The sequence below is a fragment of the Vidua macroura genome, chromosome 36 (assembly GCF_024509145.1).
Source record: "Vidua macroura isolate BioBank_ID:100142 chromosome 36, ASM2450914v1, whole genome shotgun sequence".
NCBI lineage: Eukaryota > Metazoa > Chordata > Aves > Passeriformes > Viduidae > Vidua > Vidua macroura.
In genome coordinates this window covers 805,954-829,779 of record NC_071606.1, presented here as the reverse complement: position 1 = coordinate 829,779, position 23,826 = coordinate 805,954, and the positions used below count along the sequence as shown (strand labels likewise).

At 54.0% G+C, this 23,826-nt stretch overlaps 1 protein-coding gene across 1 annotated transcript in view; it reads right to left on the bottom strand.

Moving 5' to 3' along the window:
- LOC128821200 (zinc finger protein 208-like) overlaps nt 1–23,826 on the bottom strand; it is a 1,118,338-nt gene that overhangs the window by 311,397 nt on the left and 783,115 nt on the right. Inside the window, exons 11-12 of the mRNA XM_054002161.1 lie at nt 20,214–20,802; nt 19,607–19,609 (exon numbers count right to left, since the gene is read on the bottom strand). Coding sequence (XP_053858136.1) covers nt 19,607–19,609; nt 20,214–20,802 — 592 coding nt within the window. The remainder of the gene's footprint in view (nt 1–19,606; nt 19,610–20,213; nt 20,803–23,826) is intronic.

Here is a 23,826-nt window from a genome sequence, read left to right as displayed (position 1 = left end):
AAATCCATCTCCTTTCTAGAGAAATCAGTTTCCTCGCTTTTGGAAGTGGTCTTACAGAACAGGCGAGGACTGGACCTCTTGTTCATGCAGCAAGGAGGTCTGTGTGCTGCCTTGAAGGAGGAATGCTACTTCTATGCGGACCACACAGGAGTTGTTAAAGACTCCATGGCAGAACTCCGAGATAGACTGGCTCAAAGAAAGAAAGACAGGGAAACCCAACAGAGCTGGTTCGAGTCCTGGTTCAATCAATCGCCATGGCTCACCACTCTAATTTCCACCCTGATAGGTCCGCTAGCAATACTGCTTTTAACCCTTACATTCGGACCATGCCTGCTAAACAAGCTGGTCTCATTTGTTCAAGCTCGCCTAGAACGGGCCAACATCCTGTTTATAGGCCAGCAACAAATGCTGTGAACCAAAAACAGAGGACACTGCCAGTCGCAAAGGTTCTCTAAACTTCCCTTGCGAAGATTACTCAGGTTTACCAAAACCCCTTTTCCCTTATCAAATTATAACTTTATACCTCACCTTAGTGCCTATGTTTATAACTACCTCATTCATTAGTAAAAAAGGGGGGGGGGAGATGTGGTAGATAGGGACAGGCGAACGGAAAATCTCGGGATGTGACAGAAAGCAAGACCCTTCCCCCCTCATCCTGCTATAAGTGATCAATCACCCCTGAAGCATGCAGCCCCTCCTAACTCCAGTAGTTTTCCACTCCTTACTAACCCTAGCCAGACCCACCGTCCCCCCTTTGACGTAGTAGAACCCCCTTGACTATTTAACCTCACGAGATGAGATAATAAACGCCATTTGACCATCCACCACATTGGTGTCTGTGCATGTCAGTGGACCGAGTGACCTGGGGGAGGCCGGGTCGCCGTGCTGTGTCTTGAAACCAGGTCGCCCGCCTTCTCAGCAGAAGGCGACAGCTTCCCATAATCTGCTCTGGACTTGGAATGTGCCAAATGAACAGAGGGAAGACAGAGATTAATGGACCATAAAAACTTCAAGCTTTCTCCTTGTAGCCCCTGAAGTTCAAGGACTTGGAAACTTCTGCTTTTTCAACTGTTCACCACATGCCACTGCTCTAACTTCTGCCCGGCCATAAAACCTTCCTGTGGCCCTGTTTGGGAATTGACACTCATATTTTTCAGGAGAACCACAGTGGGGGTGAGAGGTTTGGGTGCTGAAGCCTGTGGGAGCCTTGCCTGAGTCACAGAGAATCCCAGTGTGCCTGTTTTGTTTTTTTTTTTCCCAAGGAGTATCCAGATGCTTGTCCCAGGTTCCAAGAAGGAAAAAAGAAGTGGAGAAGTGGTTCCCAAGACATGTCCATGGCTGCAATTCCTGTTTGACATAAGTGAAATTAGTGAAAGGCTCCTGCTTCTCTCTTTCCACAGGGACACTGTGGATGCATCCGGGATCTCTGGTGACCCAGCTGGGAAAACATTTCAGGCCACTGCCTTGACTGTTTGCTCTGGAACTTGCCCAAGGAGCCGCAGTGCCCATGGGCAAAGATTTTCCTCTGGAATGTTGCTGCTTTGTGCTCCATTGATGAGAGAGCAGAGTGTCCCCGTGGGGGATTCTTGACTAGATGGACAAGTGCTATGATCTCATCGATGTGCTGACATCATCTTGAAAAGGAATTGTGCAAGACTCCGCAGTGTCCTAATTGGGGAACTTTGGCTGAGGCTTTGGCTGAACTTTGGGCCAGGCTTCCTTGGAGATCAGTGCCAGTCAGGGGGATGGAACCGGATGGCAATGGACCCCGTGCTGACAGCCCAAGGAGAACGAGCTGGACATTCATGGAGGCTCCCAGTGTGGACAGATTGGCCCCCCAGCTTTGGGGACTGCGGGGACTGCTGGGCTCCAGGACGGTTTGGATGGGGGGTGATGAAGGATCTCTGAAGCCAGGTCTTTAGAACATTTGGTTTATTCTAAGGGGTGAAGGGCCCTGCTTAGAGTTGCTAGCTGCAACTCGTGGCAGGCCCAGGGAGAGCAGGGGGTGAGAGACAGAGAGAGGGTGAGCGTCCCAAGAGGAAGGTCCAAGAGAGCATCTGGTCCCTCGGCCACACCTTATCAGGGGCTTCAAGGTGGGCTGGGACAGGACTTGGGTCAATGGGGTTACAGATACCTGATACTTCAGGGGAGGGTTACAGGTGAGGGATGAACCATACATTGGGGGGTGAGACAGAACATTCCATTTGACCTTTGGATCTATCTGTAAGTAAAGGGCATTGTTTAATCAGAAGGGGGGATTGCTTTCAGCTTGGCTGTATTATTGCTTTCGAGATGCTCAGTAATTAAGGTTTGGTATTTCAAATCTTGTTCTCATCTCAATATCTGTATTTTCTGACTCTTTTGCCAGGCCATCCGGCTGGAAAAGAAAGAGGGATCTCCCAGGATTTTTCCTTTTTTACATGCATGTTCACAGAGGCTTATCAGCTTTCTCAGCGCTTTAACAGATTGTCAATTCTCAAAGCTCATTACTGATTGCTTTTTGTGTCAGACATGGAGGAAACTGCTAGCAGCTTCTCTTTGCATTTCTTCCGTAAGCGCCTCCCATGCAAAACCACCCCACCATAGGAACGGAGGGCTGGTGAAGGTTGCCATGGAAACTGACCATAGCAACAGGGGGGCTGGTGATGTTTGCCTCGGAAGGAACCGAGTTGCCACAGGCCCTCAGAGGGGTTCCATGGGGACTTCCCAAGAGTCTCCAGGCTGTTCAAGAACTGGAATGTCACAGGCAGAGACAGGGGCTCCATGGAGACCTCCCAGGGCCTTCTGGAGATGGTAAAGAGCCGTGTGGTCAGAGGCAGTCACAGCCATTCCATGGTGACATCCCAGGGCACCTTGGGTTGCAAAGGCACCGATCTGTCACAGGCACTCACGGGGGCTCCACGGTGACATCCCAGGAGTCCCCAGGCTGCCAAAGAGCCGGGATGTCCCAGACTGGCACAGGAGTTCCTGTCATGGACAGAGTGGGAGCTTCAGCAAAAGCTTTGTTTCTTTATTGGAGAAACTCCTGCTGAGTCATGAGGTGGAAAAATGGCTTTGATTTTGGTTACAGGTATCTCCTCTAACTCATCACTGTCTTTTTCCACAGGGCAGAACCCAATGCCCAGCCACAGCCAATGTCCAACAGCAGCTCCATCAGCCACTTCCTCCTGCTGGCACTGGCAGACACGTGGCAGCTGCAGCTCCTGCACTTCTGCCTCTCCCTGGCCATCTCCCTGGCTGCCCTCCTGGGCAACGGCCTCATCATCAGCGCCGGAGCCTGCGGCCACCACCTGCACACGCCCATGTTCTTCTTCCTGCTCAACCTGGCCCTCAGCCACCTGGGCTCCATCTGCACCGCTGTCCCCAAAGCCATGCACAATTCCCTCTGGGACACCAGGACCAGCTCCTATACAGGATGTGCAGTCCAACTTTTTTTTTTTTGTCTTTTTCATTTCAGCAGAGTTCTCCCTTCTGACCATCATGTGCAGCAGCTGCCTGGGCCAGTGGCTTTCTCTTTTCACTGCTGCACCCAGCCAATACATTTTCCCTGCCCCTGTGCCAGGACAATGCCCTAGGCCACTTCTTCTGTGAAATCCCTCAGATCCTCAAGCTCACGTGCTCCACATCCTATCTCAGGGAACTTGGGTTCAGTGCAGTTAGTGCCTGTTTAGGACTCATATGATTTGTGTTCATTGTTTTCTCCTATGTGCAGATCCTCAGCGCCGTGCTGAGGATCCCCTCTGAGCAGGGAGGGCACAAAGCCTTTTCCACCTGCCTCCCTCCCCTGGCCATGCTCTCCTTGATTGTCACCACTGGCACATTTGTCTGCCTGAAGCCCCTCTCCATCTCCTCCCCATCCATGGATCTGGCACTGTCAGTTCTGTACTCGGTGGTGCCTCCAGCCCTGAACCCCCTCATCTACAGCCTGAGGAACCAGGAGCTCAAGGCTGCAGTGTGGACACTGATGCCTGGATGATTTCAGGATCATTCAAGTGCTGGCAAATCAATTGTAATAAACCACTTGGAATAAAAGTAATCTTTGATGTTTCTTGATGGTTATGTCTTGGTTTTTTTTTTTTTTTTCCTTTGTTTTATTTTTTTTTCATCTAGTCCACAAAGGAAAGCCATTCCTTGTGGCATTTCTCATTTTGTTTCTCTTCACCATCCCTGTAGCCACAGACTGTGTCAATGAGGGGCTGCGCTCATGGTGGCTTTAAAGGAACTCAAGGATCTCCCAGCAGAGTTTTTTGCAGAGATGCCCCTTTTGTTGCCTTCTCTAGAGCTGCAGCAGCAATGTCTGTGTGCAGAGCTGGGGGCAGATCAGTGCTGGCACAGCAGCTGTGCCCAGCAGCAGCAGCACTTGGTGGTGCCAGTGCTGCTCCTGTGCCACTGCCCGGCTGCCCTGGTGGCCCTGGTGTTGCTGCAGGGCCTGAGTGCTCTTGGGGCTGGGCACAGTCCTGGGGGTGGCAGTGCCAGGGCTGCAGCAGGGACAGGCCATGGGCACTGCTGGGGCAGCGCTGATGCCTCAGGCCAGGGCCTGGGGACTCCAGGCTCCTTTGCCCAGGCTCTCTCAAGAACATGGCCAGGCCAATGCTCAACAGAGAAGAACCCCCGTGAGCAGCCCCAGGCTGGCCGTGGGCAGGCTGGGGGCAAACAGCATGGCTGGTGCTCAGCCAGGGCCCTGGGGGAGAGGGGAAGGAACAGCAGAGCAGGGGCTGGTCCTTCCCCACTGTGCTGGACAGCCCATGGCAGTGTCCCAGAGTGTCCTCGTGGAGCTGCCAACATTATCCCCCCTCTGCAGCCCTGGCCTCTTCCCCAGCTCACAGAGGTGCCACATCCTTGCAGGCACAGACACAGCAGCACTGGCTCAGGAGCCCCTGTTTGCATTGCACAGAGCTGGTGGGAGCACAGCCATGCTGTTGGTGTGGGGACATGAACCTGAGGGAGCACAAATGCCATCAGCCCCTGAGGCCAGGAAGGGCTGGGGCATGGCAGGGAAACCACTCAGCTTTGTCCTGGCCTCTGCAGTCAGTCAGAAAGTTTGTTCCCATCAGCTGGGAGTTTCACCAACGCAAAGGACGTTGTCTTTATGGCTTTTCCCCTAGGAGCGCGGGGGAAATGGTACCAAGGGAACTTTGAACTTTTGAATATTCTTGGCCTCTCTAAATCGAGGCAAGTGACAATTGCAGAGACTTTTTCCACAAGAGCGCTCCTGTCATCTGTGGACATTGTACATATGTTCCCCAGTAGGGCCAGAAAACTGCATAACCCAGAGTAGGTGTACTGTTGTTTCCTTTTTACTGCCTTTTGTTGGTTTTTATTATGTTAATTTTGTATTGTTATATAGTGTTCTTTTTTTTGTACTGTCTTATATTTTTTTTAATAAGTTAGACCACAGCTAGGGACGTAGGGCAGCCACAAGTCAGTTAGGTAGCTGACAGTGAGTAGGGACAGAACCTATTATTTCATAACGTGTCAATTTACAACCAACTTGGACCACTTCACCGGACTTGTCCAAGGTGGACGGGCCACCTTTACTTAACCTGGAAAAGGAACATATATTCTATATATGTGTTCGAAAAACAGCCAAATACCTCGTCATCTAGTTAGTGACGCGCATGAATAGATGAACGAGATTCCCAGTGTCCCTACCTACTGTCATGAATAAATTCGGTAAAGTTAAGATAGTTGAAATAAGCTGATAATTGATAGACACCTTTATTGTACACCATATTCACTCCAGTTGTACCCTTGTTGTAATACCCCCCCCGTTACTTCCCCCACTGTTGAATTGTTGTACCCCCTTGTGTTAATACTCCAGTTGTACCCCTTGTTACTTCCTCCACTCTTGAATCCCTTTCTTGGTACCCTTATTGAGTCTCTCGGGTATTGCCTCCGCTGCTCCCAAAATGGCGGCCGGAAATAGCTCCGGTAATATGCAAATGAAGCTAGGCAGAAGAAGACTCCACAAGAGGCCCTGGAAACAACGAGCCGACATGGAGATTTAGAAAATTAAGTGACAAGACTCAGTGGGGAAGAGTCCCCCTGTACCATCAACCAGGTTTTGGAGATCACCACCATCTAAAGGTAATCAGACTGAGATGAGGACCCTAGTCAATGAGCCGGGAGACGTCTTCCTAGGCGCGCCCGCGAGGACTGGAGTCCCAGTTCTGCTGCAAAGCAAAACTGATCACCTCCTCCTCTGCGTCGCCAAAGGGAGCAGCGGCGGTGTGCGCGATCCCTCAGGCTCCCACCCAGAGCTGATCACTCAATAAGGGCCTTTAAAAGGAGCTGGTCTCCTGGCCCATTTCTATCACCTACTATCCAGTGAAACCACAGCCAAGGGAACAAGCTTGGCGGAATCAGCGGGGAAAGAAGACCCTGTTGAGCTTGACTCTAGTCTGGCGCTGTGAAGAGACATGAGAGGTGTAGAATAAGTGGGAGGCTGGGCGCGCGCCGGGCGCGGCGGGGCGACCCGCCCGCCGGCGTCCCGGCCGTCGGTGAAATACCACTACTCTGATCGTTTTTTCACGTATCCGGTGAGGCGGGGGAGCGAGCACCCGAGGGGGGCTCTCGCTTCTGGCGCCAAGCGGCCGGCGCGCGCCAGCCGCGACCCGCTCCGGGGACAGCGGCAGGTGGGGAGTTTGACTGGGGCGGTACACCTGTCAAAGCGTAACGCAGGTGTCCTAAGGCGAGCTCAGGGAGGACGGAATCCTCCCGTGGAGCAGAAGGGCAAAAGCTCGCTTGATCTTGATTTTCAGTATAAATACAGACCGTGAAAGCGGGGCCTCACGATCCTTCTGGCTTTTTGGGTTTTAAGCAGGAGGTGTCAGAAAAGTTACCACAGGGATAACTGGCTTGTGGCGGCCAAGCTTCTCCTCATAGAACTTGTGTTCCAGACCCCTCAGCAGCCCTGCTGCCATTCTCTGGACACGCTCCAGCCCCTCCATGTCCTTCCTAAATTGGAGACCCAGAACTGCACATAGCACTCGAGGTGCTGCCCAACCAGTGCTGAGTGCAGGGCAAGAATCACTGCCCTGCTCCTGCTGGCCACAGCATTCCTGATCCAGCCCAGGAGCCATTGGCCTTCTTGGCCACCTGGGCACACTGCTGGCTCATGCCCAGCCTGCTGTCCATCAGTCCCCCAGGTCCCTTTCTGCCTGGCAGCTGTCCAGCCCCTTTGTCCCCAGCCTGTAGTGCTGCAGGAGTTGTTGTGGCCAACGTGCAGGACCCGGCACTTGGACTTGTTCAGCCTCACCTTGTTGGATTTGGCCCCTGGATCCAGCCTGTCCAGGTCCCTGTGCAGAGCCCTCCTACCCTCCAGCAGATCCACACTCACACCCAGTTTGGTGTCATCTGCAAATTTGATGATGGTGGACTCAGTCCCCTCATCCAGATCATCAGTCTAGATGTTCAAATCCACGCTGGCTGGCTCTGATCCCTCGGCCATCCTGCAGGTGCCCTGTGATGGCACTCAAGGTGATCTCTTCCATAACCTTGCCGGGCACCGAGGTCAGGCTGACAGCCCTGGAGCTCCCCAGCTCCTCCTTCCAGCCCTTCTTGGGGATGGGCTCACATTGGCACCTCCAGTCCCCTGGGACCTCCCTGCTGAGCCAGGACTGATGATAAATGATGGAGAGCAGCTTGGGGAGCTCATCCACCAGCTCCCTCATCCCCCTAGCATGGATCCCATCCAATCCCATACACCTGTGAGTCTCTGTGTGGCTCAGCAGGTCCCAACTGCTCCCTCCTGGATTACAGGGGGCTGTTCTGCTCCCTGTCCCCATTTACCAGCTCAGGAGAACACTTGTCCTGAGGACAACCTGTCTTCTGGTTGAAAACTGAGACAAACAAGGTGTAAAGTAGCTCAGCCTTTTCCTTCTCTTTAGTTACTTGATCTTTAGTTCTCTCTGTAGGAACTGAGCTTGTGACCCCTTTATCTTTAGTTATATTCTCCACTGCATCCAATAAAGAATAGAGATTCTCCTTCTCCCTGGTTTTGCTAATTTTTTTATTAAAAAAATAATTATAAAATATTTTTTATAAAAATATTTTTTTTTTACAGAAGCCACTAGGTTTAGTTTTAATTGAGGTTTCACCTCTCTAATTTTCTTTCCATATAGCCTTAAACAAAGTCCATAAACACTTCCTGAGTTGCTGGTCCTTTTTTCCCCTGTGTTCCCAAAAAAGCTGCATGGGCAGCCTGGACAGTAATTTTCCTCACTAGCTCATCTTTTGGCACACTGGGACAGGCTGCTCCTTCCCCCTTCAGATGGCTTTCTTGAAATGTCTTCATCCTTCCTGGACCTCTTTCCTTTTAAGGGTTGATTCCCTTAAAAACACCTGGAAACTGACTGAGGCTGCCCTCTATGCCCTTGTCCAGATCAGCAATAAAGAGATTTAAATGACCAGGCCCCAGTCCTGAGCTCTGGGGACACCCCTGGATGTGACTCCATTCCTCAGCTGCTCTGAGTGCCAGGGCTTGGCTGAGGGAAATGGTGGGTGGGGGTAGGGACAAAGTGGTTTTGATTGTCAGCCATGAAGGCTCTTGATTTTCATATCTGTTCAGACTGCATTAGGAGGTGCTGGGGATCAATATCAATTGGACATTGCTGATATCAATCTATAAACAGGAAGAGAAAACTTAACAGGACAAAACTATTCTCTCTTCATTGCTTTCAATATATTAGATTCACACTGAATACAATTCTGAAATCTGTCTAATTAACCACAGAAGAACTGAAGACTTGAATTATTCCCATGGGCTTCTCTTGTTTGGGTGTTTTGAACAAATGTTTATGAGCTTTTCTCACTGAATTCCTGAACTGAAGAACTCAAGAAAGAAGAGGCCTGTGGAGTAGTAAAATCCATCAGCAAGCTCCAAGTGGCTGAGGATGCATCCTCATCAGAGCAGCAATGAGCAGAAGTGGGCACAGCTTTGTGGCTGCCCCAGCTCTGGGATGGGCCCTGGGCCTGGAGCAGGAGCAGCTCTGGAGGGCCCCAAGGCCGGGGCTCTTGTGCTGGCCTGGGCAGATGGGATGGCAGCAGGGGCTGCAGAGCTCTCAGCACCTGAGCCCGAGGGGAGCAGGGCAGCCAGGGAGCCTCCTTGTGCCTTGGCCAAGCCCCTTCCCCCATGGCTGGGGCTGAGTCCTGGCTGAGCTGCAGCTGCTGCTGTGCCCTTGCCAGGGGCTGAGGCCGTGGGGCCAGTGGCCAGAGCAGCCTGGCCTGAGCAGAGCTGTGGGGCCAGAGGCGGCTGGGCTGTGCTGGGGAGAGGCCCTTGGTGCTGCACAGAGCTCAGGGCAGCTGGCAGAGCTTGCAGGGAGCTGGGCTGGGCTGGGAGAGGCTGACAGAGAAACCATCAGTGACCATCTCAGCCTGGCTGAGCGTGCAGGGGCAGGAGAGCGTCCCTGGGGCTGGGCAAGCAGAACTCGGAGGCACCAAGGGCACCAACAGCTGGGAAATGGAGTGTGGAATGTGGCTCCCTCCCTTCAGCCGCTCCCCCCGCTGCCGTCCCGCCGCAGGCTCGGCCGGGGCCGGCCCTGAGCAGCAAGGAAGGAAGGCCGGCAAAGCAGAAGGCTCGGCAAGAGCCGAGGAGCAAGCTCCTTCGGAAAGGGAGGGCGCTAAGCGTGCCCGCCCTGCCTCTGCAGCGGGCTCTCGCCCTGCCGGCCGAAGGCCCCGGCTGCCTGGGTGTCGGCCCGCTGCCGGCCCTCCCGCCGCTGCCGCTGTGCGAACTGGCTGAGGAGAGACTGGGCCGGGGGGAAAAGTCTGCAGGCGGCGGCAGGGAGTGCGATGGGGGAGGGCGGGGAGCGCCCAGCCATCGATGGGCGGCGGCTGCGACAGACAGGGACAGGGACAGGGGCAGGGACAGGGACAGGGGCAGGGATTTCTTCTTTCTGCTTTTTTTATTTGCCCCAGCTATGGTTTACAAATGATGAAAAGCCATTGCTGCTGCTGCTGCTGCCAGCAGGAGTGCACTAAGTCAAACAGAACCCCCCAGGAAGGACGCAGCTGTCCAGGCCCCTGGCTGCAGGGAGGGTCTGAGCCTGGTGTTAATACCAGAGGAAGTGCAAAAGACACCTGCGTGTGGTGTGGGCAGCTGAATGATCTGCTCTGCCCGGTGGCAGAGCTTAAGGAAGAAGTGGAAAGGCTGAGGAGCATTAGGGAGAGTGACACAGAAATAAACTGGTGGAGTTACAGCCGTCCAACCCTGAGAGAAGCTCAGCAGGAGCCAGAGGAGCCCTGCCCTTCTTGGCATCAGGCAGAAGGAGGAGACCTAGGAGACAGTGGGGAATGGAAATGGGTCTCTGCTGGGGAGGTCATAAAATTCCGTCCTGACCCCCACCACCTACCCAGGTGCCCTGACAGAATAGGTATGAGGCTTGGCTCCAGAGGCTCTGCCAGATGACACTACAGAAAAAATTCTGCCTGGAGAGTCTCCCAGCTGCACTTGCTCTGTCACACAGGTCACAGCCTCAAGCATTAAGAGGAAAAGAAGGGTAGTGCTAGTAGGTGACTCCCTTCTAAGGGGAGCTGAGGGCCCTGTAGATCGACTGGATCCATTCCACAGGGCAGTCTGCTGCCTCCCTGGGGTCCAGGTAAAGCAGGGATATCACCAGGAAGTTCCCTAATGACTAAATGAACTTCATCTGTTCACCACTGTCTGGGCTACAGTGACCGTGAAAGAACAGAGTTCTCAATATTCGGTGAAACAAGGAGGGGCATCAACAAAACTTCCACTCTGGACTTCTGGAGGGCAGATTTGGCCTGTTCAAGAGACTGATTTGGCGAGAACCCTGGGAAACAGCCCTTAAAGACAAAGGGGTCCAGGAAGGATGGACATACTTCAAGAAAGAAGTCTTGAAGGCACAGGAACAGATTGTCCCTGTGTGCTGAAAGGCGAGCTGACAGGGAAGACAACCAGCCTGGATGGGCAAGGAGCTTCTGAAGGAACTAAGGGGAAAAAAGAGGGTGTATCACCTTTGGAAAGAGGGTGAGCTGTTGAAGGATGTTGCCAGGCCATGGAGGAAGAAGATCAGAGAGGCAAAAGCCCAATGAGAACTTGAGGAAATCCAGTCATTGCAACCAACCTTTCCTTGCCAAAATGCCATCCTTGGTTGGAGTAGAAGTGGAACTGGAATGCTAAGTGCTGAGCTCCTGAAGCCAGCAGGGACACACACCTGAGAGCCAGGCATGGTTTCCTTGGCCTAAAGCACTCAAAAGCACCAACACCCCCCTGAGGCCACACGTCAGTTTTAGCCGTGGGCCGTGTATCTCACTGAAATGGATCTGTCAGACCAACCTCCTCTTCTCTTTATTCTCTTCTTCCTCAGTAGGAAAAGTCTTCCACTGGAAGTGAGCCGTGACGTTACTCCTGTTTTTAATGAACATGGTTGCGTGGTTGGACATGGTGATGAAAGTCGTCTCAACCTCCACGAAATTTGTGCTCAACCCAACACGGACAGCTCCAGCTTCTCCGTGGAGCTCTGTGTGGATAGTTTCTTCACCTGGAACAAAGCAAAGGGGAGTCTTTGCTCAGCTCAGTTGCTGATGGAAGCACAAGGACCAGAGCAAACTGCAGGTCACAGAAGAAAGTGTCACAGCTTTTAGCTGAATGAGCAGTTCCATGGATCAGTACATTTATCACATCCTGACAGCTCTGGGCGTACAGCGTGAGGATGTCCTGGGCACCTCCTTAAACACCTGATTTCTGAGAGTGTTTGTGCAGATTTGGCCCCAAGGTGACAGTATGTACAGTGAGATTTGTCAGTGTGCTCCAGTGACCCACTCAGATCACTGGGATTTCTGCATCAAAGTCCTTCAGGTGATGCTGAGGAGCCCAGTTCAGTCCTGGCTTGCCCAGGGTCTGCCCTGGGCATCCCACGAGACTCCTGTCTCTCCTGATCCCTTGCATCCCTTGTTGCTGACCAGCAAATACACCTGGGGGCATGTGGGCAGCAAAAGGAGGCCCAGAGGAAGAAGCGAAGTGACAGCCCACAGCAGGAGGGGACACAGGTGAGGAAACACAACCAGCCTGGCTCTGCAATATGACAAACCACTACAAAATGAACACCGTGAAAATCATCATCATCTCCCTGTCCAAACCCACAGCCGCATCAGTCGTGAAATATTTTATCTTGTTCTGATCTCAAAACCCAAGCTGGAGCATTGCAAATTCGATAAAAAAGGGACAAAGCAAAGATTAATAAGTACAGAACAGCTTCTACATGAACACTGAACGGGCTTCCTCAGTCTAGAAATCAAATGCAAGATAGATGTGAGAGGTTTGCAACAGCTTGAATGGCCTGGGAAATGGGGACGAGGAAAAATTTGTCTTGATTTGTCACCAAACAGGACCTCGAGGGCCTGGAAACATTATTAGACAGAAACTAAATATATGTGGAAGGGCAACATAGAAAAAGGGTCTGCGACAAGCCAATGGAGAAGCAGCATACGGGACAGAGGTGTGCAAGAAACACATTGCACTGGAGAGAGTCTGATGGAAACCTCACACCTCGCATACAGCACTGCCCAGGAATAAAACAAAACTTCACCCAGGCACAGCCTCACGGTCGTGCAGAATCAGGGTTCCTCCTTCCTCCACTCAGCAACTCCCAGCAAAACAGGAGTGCAAAAATCTTAGCCCTGTTAGAGGGGATCCACTTTATCAAGCCCCTAAACACCAAGGGGCTTGATAAACACAACAGAACAGTTGATCACACAACAGAAAACAGTTATTAACACAACAGTTGCTAACACAACAGAAAACTCTGTTTTCTTTGGGGTAAAGCTGCAACAGGGGAGGGACCTCTGGAGGGAATGGAGGGGGATGGGACAATCCCCATGGGATGGGACAGGGAGCGATGGTGGAGAAGTGTCCTGTGCCCCGTGCAGGGCCCAGCACTCACCGGTGTTGCAGCACAGCCACCCGGAATGGTCACCGGTCGTCAGCGGGTGAAATCCCACTGTCACCCGCATGCTGTCGCCAGCGCCCAGAGTTCCCGTGGTCGGAACCACCGAGAAAGGACTGCAACACAAAGAGAGGGCAGCAGCTGCAACGCTCTGCTTCCTTTTGTTGCTCTTTCCCAGCCCTGTTATCAGCCAAAGGTGTTTTGCACAAGGACAGATCCTCACCTCTGGGTGCTCAGCTGGTAATGAGCTGCCCGGTTACCGACATTGCGAACCAGCAGAGTCTTCTGGGTGCTGTACTTGACCAGACAGGCCGAGAAGTCCAGCTGCTCAGGGAAGTTCAGGATAGCTCGGCCACCAATGGCCCGAATTGGCACAACTATCCTTTCGCTTTCAGTCAGGCAGACGAGCTGGTGGGAATAATCCTGCAGGAAAAGAAACTAGCTCAGCACAGGACATTTAGTGCCATCCCCATGGCAGAAGAAAAACCGTTTCCTATAACCCTTCAAGGGCATCAGTTTACCTATTCCACCCTAAAATGAACACTAACTTCTACTAATATGTCGCATTTTAAAGGCACCAGTGCACTTTGCAAAACCTATCTCAGTGGCATTAAGCTCTTGTGTCACTTGGGTCATCCGGAGAACTGCCCTAGGCCACCATAATTTTTACTCTAAATTTTAATGATGTTAAATAATTCCTAAGTCCCTTCTAAGGAACATGGAGCTAGGGAACTCAGGACATTCCTCTTTAGGTTTCTATATTCCCACTGTTTGAGAATAGGACAAAGTGTTAAACTGACTCTAAGCAGCAAAAAGAAGATGAGGAAACAGCTGCACCCAAAAAGCTCCTGCACCTCTGGCCTGGTGTAGAAACATCAGTTGGCTCAGAACTGCCCTCTACCTTTGCCTCTCCAACCGAGTCAGGAGAAGAACAGCGCTAAGAGGTGGCAGCATGCTGTTGGAAAGAGCCTCTGTTTTCCTGCAAGGCTTCCTCCCTTCCATGCCATGTCCTAAACCCTTCTGTATGAACAAGCCTCCGGATCACAGCACTGAGATCGCACTTGCCAGGGCCCCAGCACCGGTGTTCAAACCTCCACACAAAAGCACCTTTGGCAGGGAACGGCTGCCAGGTGACAGAGCCACCAGAGTGACAGGCATGAAGACAGAGGCACAGCAGTGTCACTGCTCTGGGCTCACAGCTCTGCCTGCAGGTTGCGCCTGACCTACACGAGCTCTTTCATGCCGTCGTGTCCACTCAGCAGCCGCTCGAGTGACCCGGCAGAGGTGACACGGCGACGGTGGAAGGCACTGCCTTCGGTTCCTCGCAGGGTTTTCCAGGAGTGCCTCCAGAGGAGCGACCGGACGGCTAACCCACTGAAGGATGAGGCTGACTCTTTTTTTTATTAGAAATTCCAGGAGCTCCATCAAAACTCAACAGAAGCCAACCAACGAGAGCCCCGAGAGGGACTCTGAAACAACTTATAAAGGGGGGAGTGGAAGGGGAGAACAACCAATGGGGTGAAACTGGGGTGTGGCTTTCGAGAAGATGGATGGGATTAACAACCTATTAGGGGAAAGTAGGGGAGGGGTCCCTGGTACTGATCCAATCACTCGACGCTCCTGATGGAAGTTTCTGGGTGGTGGGAATGGGCTGCCGAGTGATGGACAGGGCACCAGGGAGGGGACTCAGGAATGACTCAGCAGTTCTGCTGAGTCAAGGGGCAGGCTTAGGGAGGAGTGACAGGGGTTGAACCAAAGGGATATGGGGGAGTAACAGGGACAAACCATTCTTAGAACATAGGCAAGAACAACAGTATAACCAAACATAATAAAACACAATACAACAAATCAGCAATCAAGCAATCAGTGCAGGACTGCTTCTGATGCCTTGAATCAAGAAGCCAGATAAGAACAGCAAGCCAAGAGAAGAGAAAAATGGGGAGCCAGGAAAAAGGACCAAGAAGACATTTTCAAAAGTAGATGAAAAAGAAGATCACTTAAGAAAGGTCATAATTTTTGCTTCCAGGATCTGTTCCATCTAGATAGGGCCAGACTTGCTCAAATTATCCTGAATGACAGAAAGTGCTGGTCCTGTGAACTCCCACCTGCTCTTTGGGCATTTGTTTCCTCTTCAGTTTCATTGGATTGAGGCAGTGACCTTTTCAGAGAGTGGGGAGGAGCTCTCACAACTCCCCTAACCCCATCCCTGCACAACACTCAGAACTCCCAGCAAGGAGATGTCGCTGCTGTGTGAGTCCAAGAGATGCAAGAAAGGAACGTTGTAGCAAGAGTGAGGTGCACAGGAATGTGTCCAAGTTTTCCTTCTCTCTGTTCATCAGCATTTGTTTTCTCTGTCTGGGCTCACAGGCCCCTCCACAGAAGAAAACCGAGGGATCTCCTTGACAGAGCCTCAGCAGTGGGGCATCTTCAGTCCAGTGAGCTCCAGACCCCAAGGGACCTTTGTGGCCCTGACTCCAGCGCTGCCTGCAGGGCTGGATCTGCGCCCACACAGGAGACGAGAGAGAACAGCTGGCTTGGAACCTCTTCTAGCTGGGACCAGCCGTGTCTCTCAAGGCTCTGGGCAGAGCTTGAGCTTCCCCCCACCAACATGCCCAGGTGCCCAAGGGCAGGTTGGTGAGAGCAGCACAGGTGAGTGCCCAGCCTGACAGAAGGAATTGCTGTGGCAAAGGGAAAGGGAGAGAACACACGCTCCGGGCTTCAGCTGCACATTGCTTTAACTTGGCTCCGGTGGCACAGCCAGGCAAGAGCCTGAGGCAACACACGGCGTTCCCTACTGCACCAGGACAGCCCCCACCAACAGGAGCAGGGCACAAAGAGGTGGGGAGGGGGTCTGCAGTTTCACAGCGCTGCTGGACAACAGGGCCAGGGAGAGGAGGGACGCGAGGGGAGTTTCCAGCCTTAACACAGCCCCAGTGGCTACTTACAGTAAAAGACTTCAGCATTTCCCTGGACCAAGGACAAGGTGTCGGTGTCTTTTTTGGGAATCCAGAAGCCATTTTGAAGGGAGGATATCCCAGATGAGCGACAAAGCCTCAACGAAACTGGAAGGAGCAACAATGGAACTCTGAAAATCCAGAACCCAATTCATGGCAGATTCAAGGCATATACTGGTGCTAAAAATTTTATAGCATTTGAAAGTAGCTAAATGCTTGTTTGGTGTAAGTAGCTAGTATTGTCAGGCCTCTAGTTGGGCTTTACTTGAACTATATGGCTATGTTGTGCAATTCAGAGATGGATCCTACTGAAACCAGGAGCTAAAAATCTGAACATTAATAATAGTTAGAAGAGACCAAGCTCTCAGGACTCCTGTGCAGAGACCAATGCTCTGCGTGTTCAGGACTCCTTTGCAGAGAGAAATACTCTGCGTCTTCAGGAATCCTGTGCAGAGACCAATGCTCTGCGTTTTGAGGAATCCTTTGCAGAGACCAATGCTCTGCGTGTTCAGGAATCCTTTGAAGAGACCAATGCTCTGCGTGTTCAGGAATCCTTTGCAGAGACAAATGCTCTGCGTGTTCAGGAATCCTGTGCAGAGACCAATGCTCTGCGTTTTGAGGAATCCCTTGCAGAGACCAATGCTCTGCGAACAATTCGCTTGTGAATGGCGAGTGTAGCCGCCTGCACGAGCCCAGGCTGGCACAAGCAGCCAGGAGCGCGATCTGTGGCCACTGAGCTGTTCCGCAGCACAGCAGCCCCGCACGTCACAGCCGCCGCCGCCGCCGCGTTCGCGGTTACCAGGCACCCACGGCACCCGATCGTCGGGGCCGGGCGGGGCCGGGCCGGGCGGGGCCGGGCCGAGCCGCAGCGATTTTCAAAGGCGATCCTCACTTGAGCTACTGACTTGACTTTGGTGCTTTCTGAAGAGTTTTTCTCTAAATATTTAGGAAAGCTTCAAATGTGGTGATAAAGGCACCCCTGGCAGGCCTATCCATTGCTCTCGGGGTAGCACTAGTATTCTACCCTGGCTGGAACACCAGGAGGGGCTGAGGGAGCTGGGAAAGGGCCTCAGCCTGGAAAAAAGGAGGCTCAGGGGGGACCTTCTGGCTCTGCACTACTCCCTGACAGGAGGGGACAGGAGGGTGCTGCGAGTTCAGGAGGCGCCGGAGCGGCGTGGCTCCCACTGTCCCCTCTTCCACAACTCCCTACAACTCCCTTCTACCTCTCCACGTCCCTGCCCCCCCATTTCTGTGACCCTGAGACCCCCCTGCACTCCCATTCCTGAGAACCGAGACGTCCTTTTACCCCTTTGCCCGGCCGGCACTGAGACGCCCCTGTCCCTCGGCTGTGCCCTGTCCCTCGGCTGTCCCCTGTCCCTGTCCCCTGTCCCTCGGCTCTGTGGGCTGGGGGTGGCAGCAGGACCCGGGGCAGCCCTGGGGGAGAACAGCCCTGAGCCCCAGCTCAGCCAGTTCCCCCAGTTCCCCTCAGGTCACTCCCAGCCACTTTCAGTTACACTCACTATGTTCCCAGTATCATCCTGGTCACTCCCAGTATGATTCCAGTTGCTCTCAGTGGCCCCTAGCATAGACCCAGTCACTCCAGGTATGATCCCAGTATGAGCCCACTATGATCCCAGTCTTCCCCAGTATGGTCCCAATCAATCCCAGTTGCCCCCAGTGTAGACTCAGTCACTCCCAGTTGCTCTCAGTGTGTTCCCAGTCACTCCCAGTACAGTTACAGACACTCCCAGTACATCCCAGATGACCTCAGCATACTCCTAGTCATTCCCAGTCACATCCACTCAGCCCAGTAAGGTTCCAGTTTCCAGCAGTATGATCCCAGTCACTCTCAGCCACTCCCAGTCAATCCCGGTTGGTGCCACTATGATCCCTGTTGCCCCAGTTCTGGTCCTGCTGGGTCCCAGTGTGCTCTGATCCTGCTCCCTGTGGGTCCCAGTCCTGGGTGCGGTGTGTCCCGCTGTATCCCGGTGTCCCACTCCATCCCAGCCTGTCCCAGCCCACGCCGGTCCCTCCCGGCAGCCGCTGCCGTTTCCCAGATCCTGCCCCTCCCGCCCCCGGAGCTGCAGCCGGACGCCCCCCAAGATGCTGCCGGGGCTCGGGGGCTTCGTGTTGGGCTTCGTCTGCTGGGCTGGGGCTCAGCTTCCCCTGCGGGAGAAGGGGAGGAGGGTCCGGGGGTCGTGTTCCCCCTGGGAGCGCGTCTGACTCCCCCATGTCCCCCCATGCCGGGGTCACCCCCTTTTCTCTCCCCAGAGTCCTGCCCCAGCTCCTGCTCCCCTCTGGGAGCGGCTTCGGGGAGCCCCCCTGGGACCCCGTTGGAATCCCCATTCCTGGGGTCCTGCGGGACCCCCCCGCAGCTCCTTCCCCACTTCCAGGACCCCCTGTACCCCCTTATCCTGCCCTGACATCCCCTGCACTCCCTTTGCCGGCTCTCCTCCTCTGGCAGCCCCTGGATCCCCCGTTTCCCTGACTCCGGCCACCCCCGGACCCCCATTCCCGGCCAGCCCGGGGCACCTCACCCCCAGGCCTCCCTTTGCTGGGAAACCCGGCCTGGGCACGGGGCTCTGCAGCCGCTCTGCGATCTGTGATCGCCCCAAGGAAAGGGAGAGAAGAGCGAGAGGCACAGAAGGGAATCGCCAGCCAGGGATCGCAGTCCCAGCGCCCGCTCCTGCTCCGCCGGGGCTGGGAGCCGCAGCCGCAGGAAAAAATGGATCCGCGGATGGCGGGGCTTGCCCCGCTTCGGGCCGAAGCCGGCGGGTTCCAGGCAGGCTTGGAGCGCAGGGCCCGGCAGCTGAGCCCAGCCCGGCCCGGGGGTCCCGCAGGGAGCGGCCGAGGAGCTGCCGGGGGATGCCAGGAGGGGATCCCGGGGAATTCTCTGGAATTTCCCCGTCCCCTCCCCCCTCGCTCCCTCGGGCACTTTTGCTTCGGCCTTTCCCGCCCTGCGCCGCCGGGATCTGCCCGGTGCCCGGTGACGTCATTGCAGCCTCGGGCTGCCATTGGCGGGCAGCAAAGAGCGGCGCCAATGGCGGGGCCGGAGGCGGCTCTGGGGGCGGGGCCGCAGCGGAGCAGAGCGATGGCTCCAGCGCTGGGGCTGGGGGCGCTCCTGGGGCTCCGGGGGGGGCGGCGAGAGGTGAGAGGGACCCCCGGCACCGGGACTCTTTGATCGCCCGTTCCGGAGCACCGAGGGGCCCCTGAACCCCCATTCCTGGGCGCCGCCATCCCCCCGCGCCCCCATTCCCGGCATGGGTTCCACCCTGCACCCCCTTATCCGGCACCAACAACCCCTGCACCCCCTTCCCGGCCATCCCGCCTCTCTCAGCCCCCAGAGCCCCCTTTTCCTTCGCCCACAGACCCCCTGGACCCCTATTCCTGCCTTTCCCAGCACCCAGCCCCTGCTTTCCTCAACACCGAAAACACCCGGGACCCCTAGTCCCAGCCATCCGGGTTTTCCATCAGGATCCTCGAGTCCAGCTGCTGGCCCTGCACAGGACACCCCAACAATGCCAGCCTGGGCCTGGCAGCGCTGTCCAAACGCTGCTGGAGCACAGAGAGCCCTGGAGCTGTGACCCTTCCCTGGCGAGCCTGGTCAATGTCCCAGCAGCCTCTGGGGAAAAACCTTTTCCTGAGATCCAACCTAAGCCTGCCCCGACTCAGTTGCAGCCGCTCCCTCCACTCCTGTCCCTGGGCACCAGAGTGAAGAGGTTCCCACAGCTCCCAGCCAGGGACCCGCTCCCAAGGCTGCTGCCATGGCCACCAGGGCTGGCACCAGCTGGGATGCTCAGTCTGCACCAGCCAGGGTTTAGGAATGGGATTCCCCAATTTCCTGCTCCTGCTAAAACCGCCCTGCTACTCGCTGCCCTCCCGCCTCCCATGGAAAGCACAAAAGGCAAAGATCCCTGGCTGGGATAAGAACAATTTATTGGGAACAGCAACCACATAAGGAAGAAATAGGAACACAAACAATATTGAACACAGAAGAGATAAGAAAACTACACCACCACCGACTGTCTCTTCCCAGCCACCTATTCCCTCCTACCTGGAAAGGCCACCCTCCTCCTCAGGAGAGAGAGAGAGAGTCCCTTTCCTGCCCCTGGCAATGACCTGAGGTGGGAGTGAATGTTATGACAGCACCACGGCCAGACCCTCGTGTTCTTTGAACCCACCTCATGTCATTGCCAGGGGCAGGAAAACAGACAGGTTTCTTCCCAGCATGGATCACAGGGAACATGGGTCACCAGGGCTCTTCCCAATGTTGGTCCTCCAATGGGGGATGAAGCTGGAGCAGTGCACAAAGCTCTTCCTGCAGTCAGGGCATTTGCAGGCCTTCCCTTACGGGTGTGTCCGTTGGTGTTCAGTCAAGTGAGAGTTCCTGGAGAAGTTCTTCCCACACTGGGGACACTCGTAGGGCTTCTCCCCGGTGTGGATGCGGCGGTGGCTGATGAGGTGGGAGTTTTGCTTGAAGCCCTTCCCACAGTCAGGGCAGCGGAAGGGCCTCTCATCTGTGTGAATCCGCTCATGCAGAAGGAGATGGGAGCTGGTGTGAAACCTCTTCTGACACTCAGAGCACTCGTAGGGCCTCTCCCTGGTGTGGATGCGTTGGTGGGTGACAAGGTGTGAGTTTTGCTTGAAGCCCTTCCCGCAGTCAGGGCAGCGGAAGGGCCTCTCCTCGGTGTGAATCCGCTGGTGCAGGATCAGATGGGAGCTGATCCGAAACCCCTTCTGACACTCAGGACACTCGTAGGGCCTCTCCCCGGTGTGGGTGCGTTGGTGGGTGATGAGCTCAGAGCTGCACCTGAAGCCCTTCCCACATTCCCCACACTTGTAGGGCCATTCCCCAGTGTGGATCATCTGGTGGCGGATCAGGGTGCTGCTCTGGCTGAAGCTCTTCCCACACTCCAAGCACTTGTAGGGCTTCTCCCCATCACGAAGCTGCTCATTCACCACCAGCTCCGACATCTGGCTGAAGCTTTGTCCACTTTCCTGGCACAGACTGAGTCTCTCCTCCTCAGAGCACCCTGGGTTGGGTTTGGAGCCGCTCCTCCTGTGGGATCTCTGGCGCTTTTCCTCCCCATTGGATTCCAGCACTGTGGAACCACTCGAAACGGCCTCTTCCATGAGGCTCTGCTGCGGGGATTTGTCCTCCCTGGTCTCCATCTTCAGCTCCTTGTCTGGGGGAGGAAGAACAAGGACAGGATGGGATTTGCCTCCATGCCAGAGGGAAGGGGAAGGAGATGCCCCCAGTGCATCCCCGGGCGGTCGGCGCTGGCAGCGGGGTTGTCCTGCAGCCGGGGGCAATGCTGGGCTGGGAGATGGAGCAGGAGAGGGGGGGAAAGGGGCAGTGACTTCCTCCTCACCTGCCTGGGTGTCCTGGGGCATTGTCACGGTTTGAAAAGACAGGTGTCTGCTAAGGAAGACAGGATCCTCTCTTGAAATAGAAAATGGAAACCCCTTCCCTGCAAATAATGATGATTTTGAAATTAAGGGTTTCTCAGGGAAAAATATGGGCATAGGAATAACAGTTCTTTCCTAGAAAAACACAAATGCGATAGCACAAAATAAAAACCACTGACTGAGTCAGAATAGGACTAGGCACCCTGTGGGTCAGGATGCTGGCAGCAGTCCCATGAAATGGGGGCTGCAGTCCTGCAGTATGACAGGTGTGGTTGTGCTGAAGCAGTGATCCTGTAGAAGGGTGAAGTTTTCCTCTGAGGGTCCAGTGGTGGTGTTGTTGGGAATCTTCCTCTGGGAATCCAGTGGAGAAGAAAAGCTGCTCCACTGAGAATGCAGTGGGAAAAGATGGCGATGGCCTTCAAAGTCCGAGATTATAAACAGGCAGGAATGCTTGGCCCCTCCCCCTGGGCGGAGCATCTCACAATGGGATGATGTCATTTTTCTCAGTCCTGCAGGGACATTCAATGGCCCATTAAGAGAAGATATTTCCTGCAGGAAAGATTGGTTCTGGAAGAGATAAAGAAAACTGGTCAATTAACAGAAGATAACTGTATCACTTCTAAGAGATGGGAATTGATTACACACGCCCAGCTACATCATGTAATTTAGAGATATTGACCCTTGTTCTGCCACTGCAAGATTTGGCAGAAAATACCTTGGACCACTACTTTTCCATTTTCACAGACCTTGGAGAGGACCCAAAAATCTCCCAAGATGGGGTTTGGAGGCCTCATCACACAACCAGCAGGCAGAGGCTGCGGGCTCTGGGCTCAGTGGCATGGAGACTGAGGAGAGAACAGGAGTAGCCTGGGAGGGGCTGAAGGGTGGTTTCAGAGATGGTGGAGCTTTTCTTCCTAGAGGAGATAAGCATGAGAAGGAAATAATGGCCCCAAGGGCAGCTGGGGAGGCCCAGACTGGACAGCAGGAGAAAGGAATTTCTCTCCCAGGGCAGGGCTGTGGTGCAAGACGTCCCGCAGAAGGAGCCTGGAGCAGCCCAAGGCTTTGTGTGGCCAGGCAGCTCCTGTGCACAGCCCAGCAGGGCTGGGCCACTGCCTGCAGCCAGCCCAGGCACAGCCCAGAGGCACAGAGAGCTTCAATCAGTCAGGGCTGGGAAGGTGCTGAGAAGTGCCTGGGGCACAATCACTGCCAGCCCTTGACACAGGAACCTCTGGCTGCAGGACAATGCAGCTGCAGCTCCTGCAGTGTTCTCCTAAGGCTGGAACATCTCAATGCCCACAGACTCTGTGAGTCCATTCTCTGAGGCCAGGGGTGGCCAGGGCTGTCCTGCAGAGCAGGGTCCTGCAGCCCAGGGCGCTGTGCTGGGCCAGGGCCTCTGCTGCCTGCCAGGGACAGCTCTCAGCCAGCCCTGGGTGCTTCTCACAGCACTGGGGGACAAGATCTGGCCAGAAGGAGACAGCTGGTAAGGCTTGGAAGTGTTCTCCTTCTGTGCTGAGGATGCTGCATTGTTCAGGACTGCTCCCAGCACGGCATTGAACTGCAGAACATTTCCAAGTAGATTCTACAGGGAGAACAGCAAGGCAGGGGCTGCATAAAAGGGAAAATCCTTCTTTTTTAATCTACTGCTCTGGGATGCCTGGATGAGAAAATGCACAGAGATATTCGTCTCAGTTCAGGTGAAGAAAAATAAACAAGTTTTCTCTCAGATCTGAATAAACCAGGCAGTGACAGAAATCAGCACAGTGGCCTTTAGAGGAAGCATCTGTGTTGCTTTTCCAGCCTGCTCAGGGTTGCTCTGACGTTGCCATCAGAGCCTGCAGAGCCAGGGCTGCCCCTGGGCAGTGCCTGAGCTGGGAGGGCTCTGTAGGGCAGAGCTGAGCCCCCAGGGCTGGGCTGGGCTCTGGCAGCTCAGGCAGGGCCCAGCCCAGGGCACAGGGAAGCAGCTGCTGGCAGGGACAGCTCCAGGCAGCAGAGTCCTGGGCAGGCAGTGGGGGAAATGTGGCCCTGTGAAAAATCCATATTATATACCTCTACGCACATATTTACTATATGTATTATGCTGAAAGTTATGCTGTATTAACATTTTAATAATATAGTAAATGTAGTTTTGTAATCAAAATTAAGCATTAGTAGTTAAAATAGAAACTATGTGTGTGAGATCTTCTTTTTATTAGAAAAGGAGAAGATAATCAAGGAATTCTTCACACAGAGATAACAATTACAGAAACCCCTACATTTTCCAGAGAAGAGGAATTTATGGTTTTCCTTATCAACAGAAACAAAGTTCTTCAAGCCTGACTTAGACTCGAAGGCACCTGGGGATTAACAGAAACTTGTTGACAAGTACCATATGAATTTCTTGTTTTAAATAAAATATATGCATAATCATGAAGTGTTTTGTATATGCAACAGGTTACCCCTCTAAAGGAGTAAATTCTCTTTTAATGGGGTCCTTTTTCTGGCTCGTTTTTGTCCAGAGAGAGGTACCCAGCCCGGGCTGTAACTCCTTGCTGTTCTTGTCTCATAAATTGTCCTAA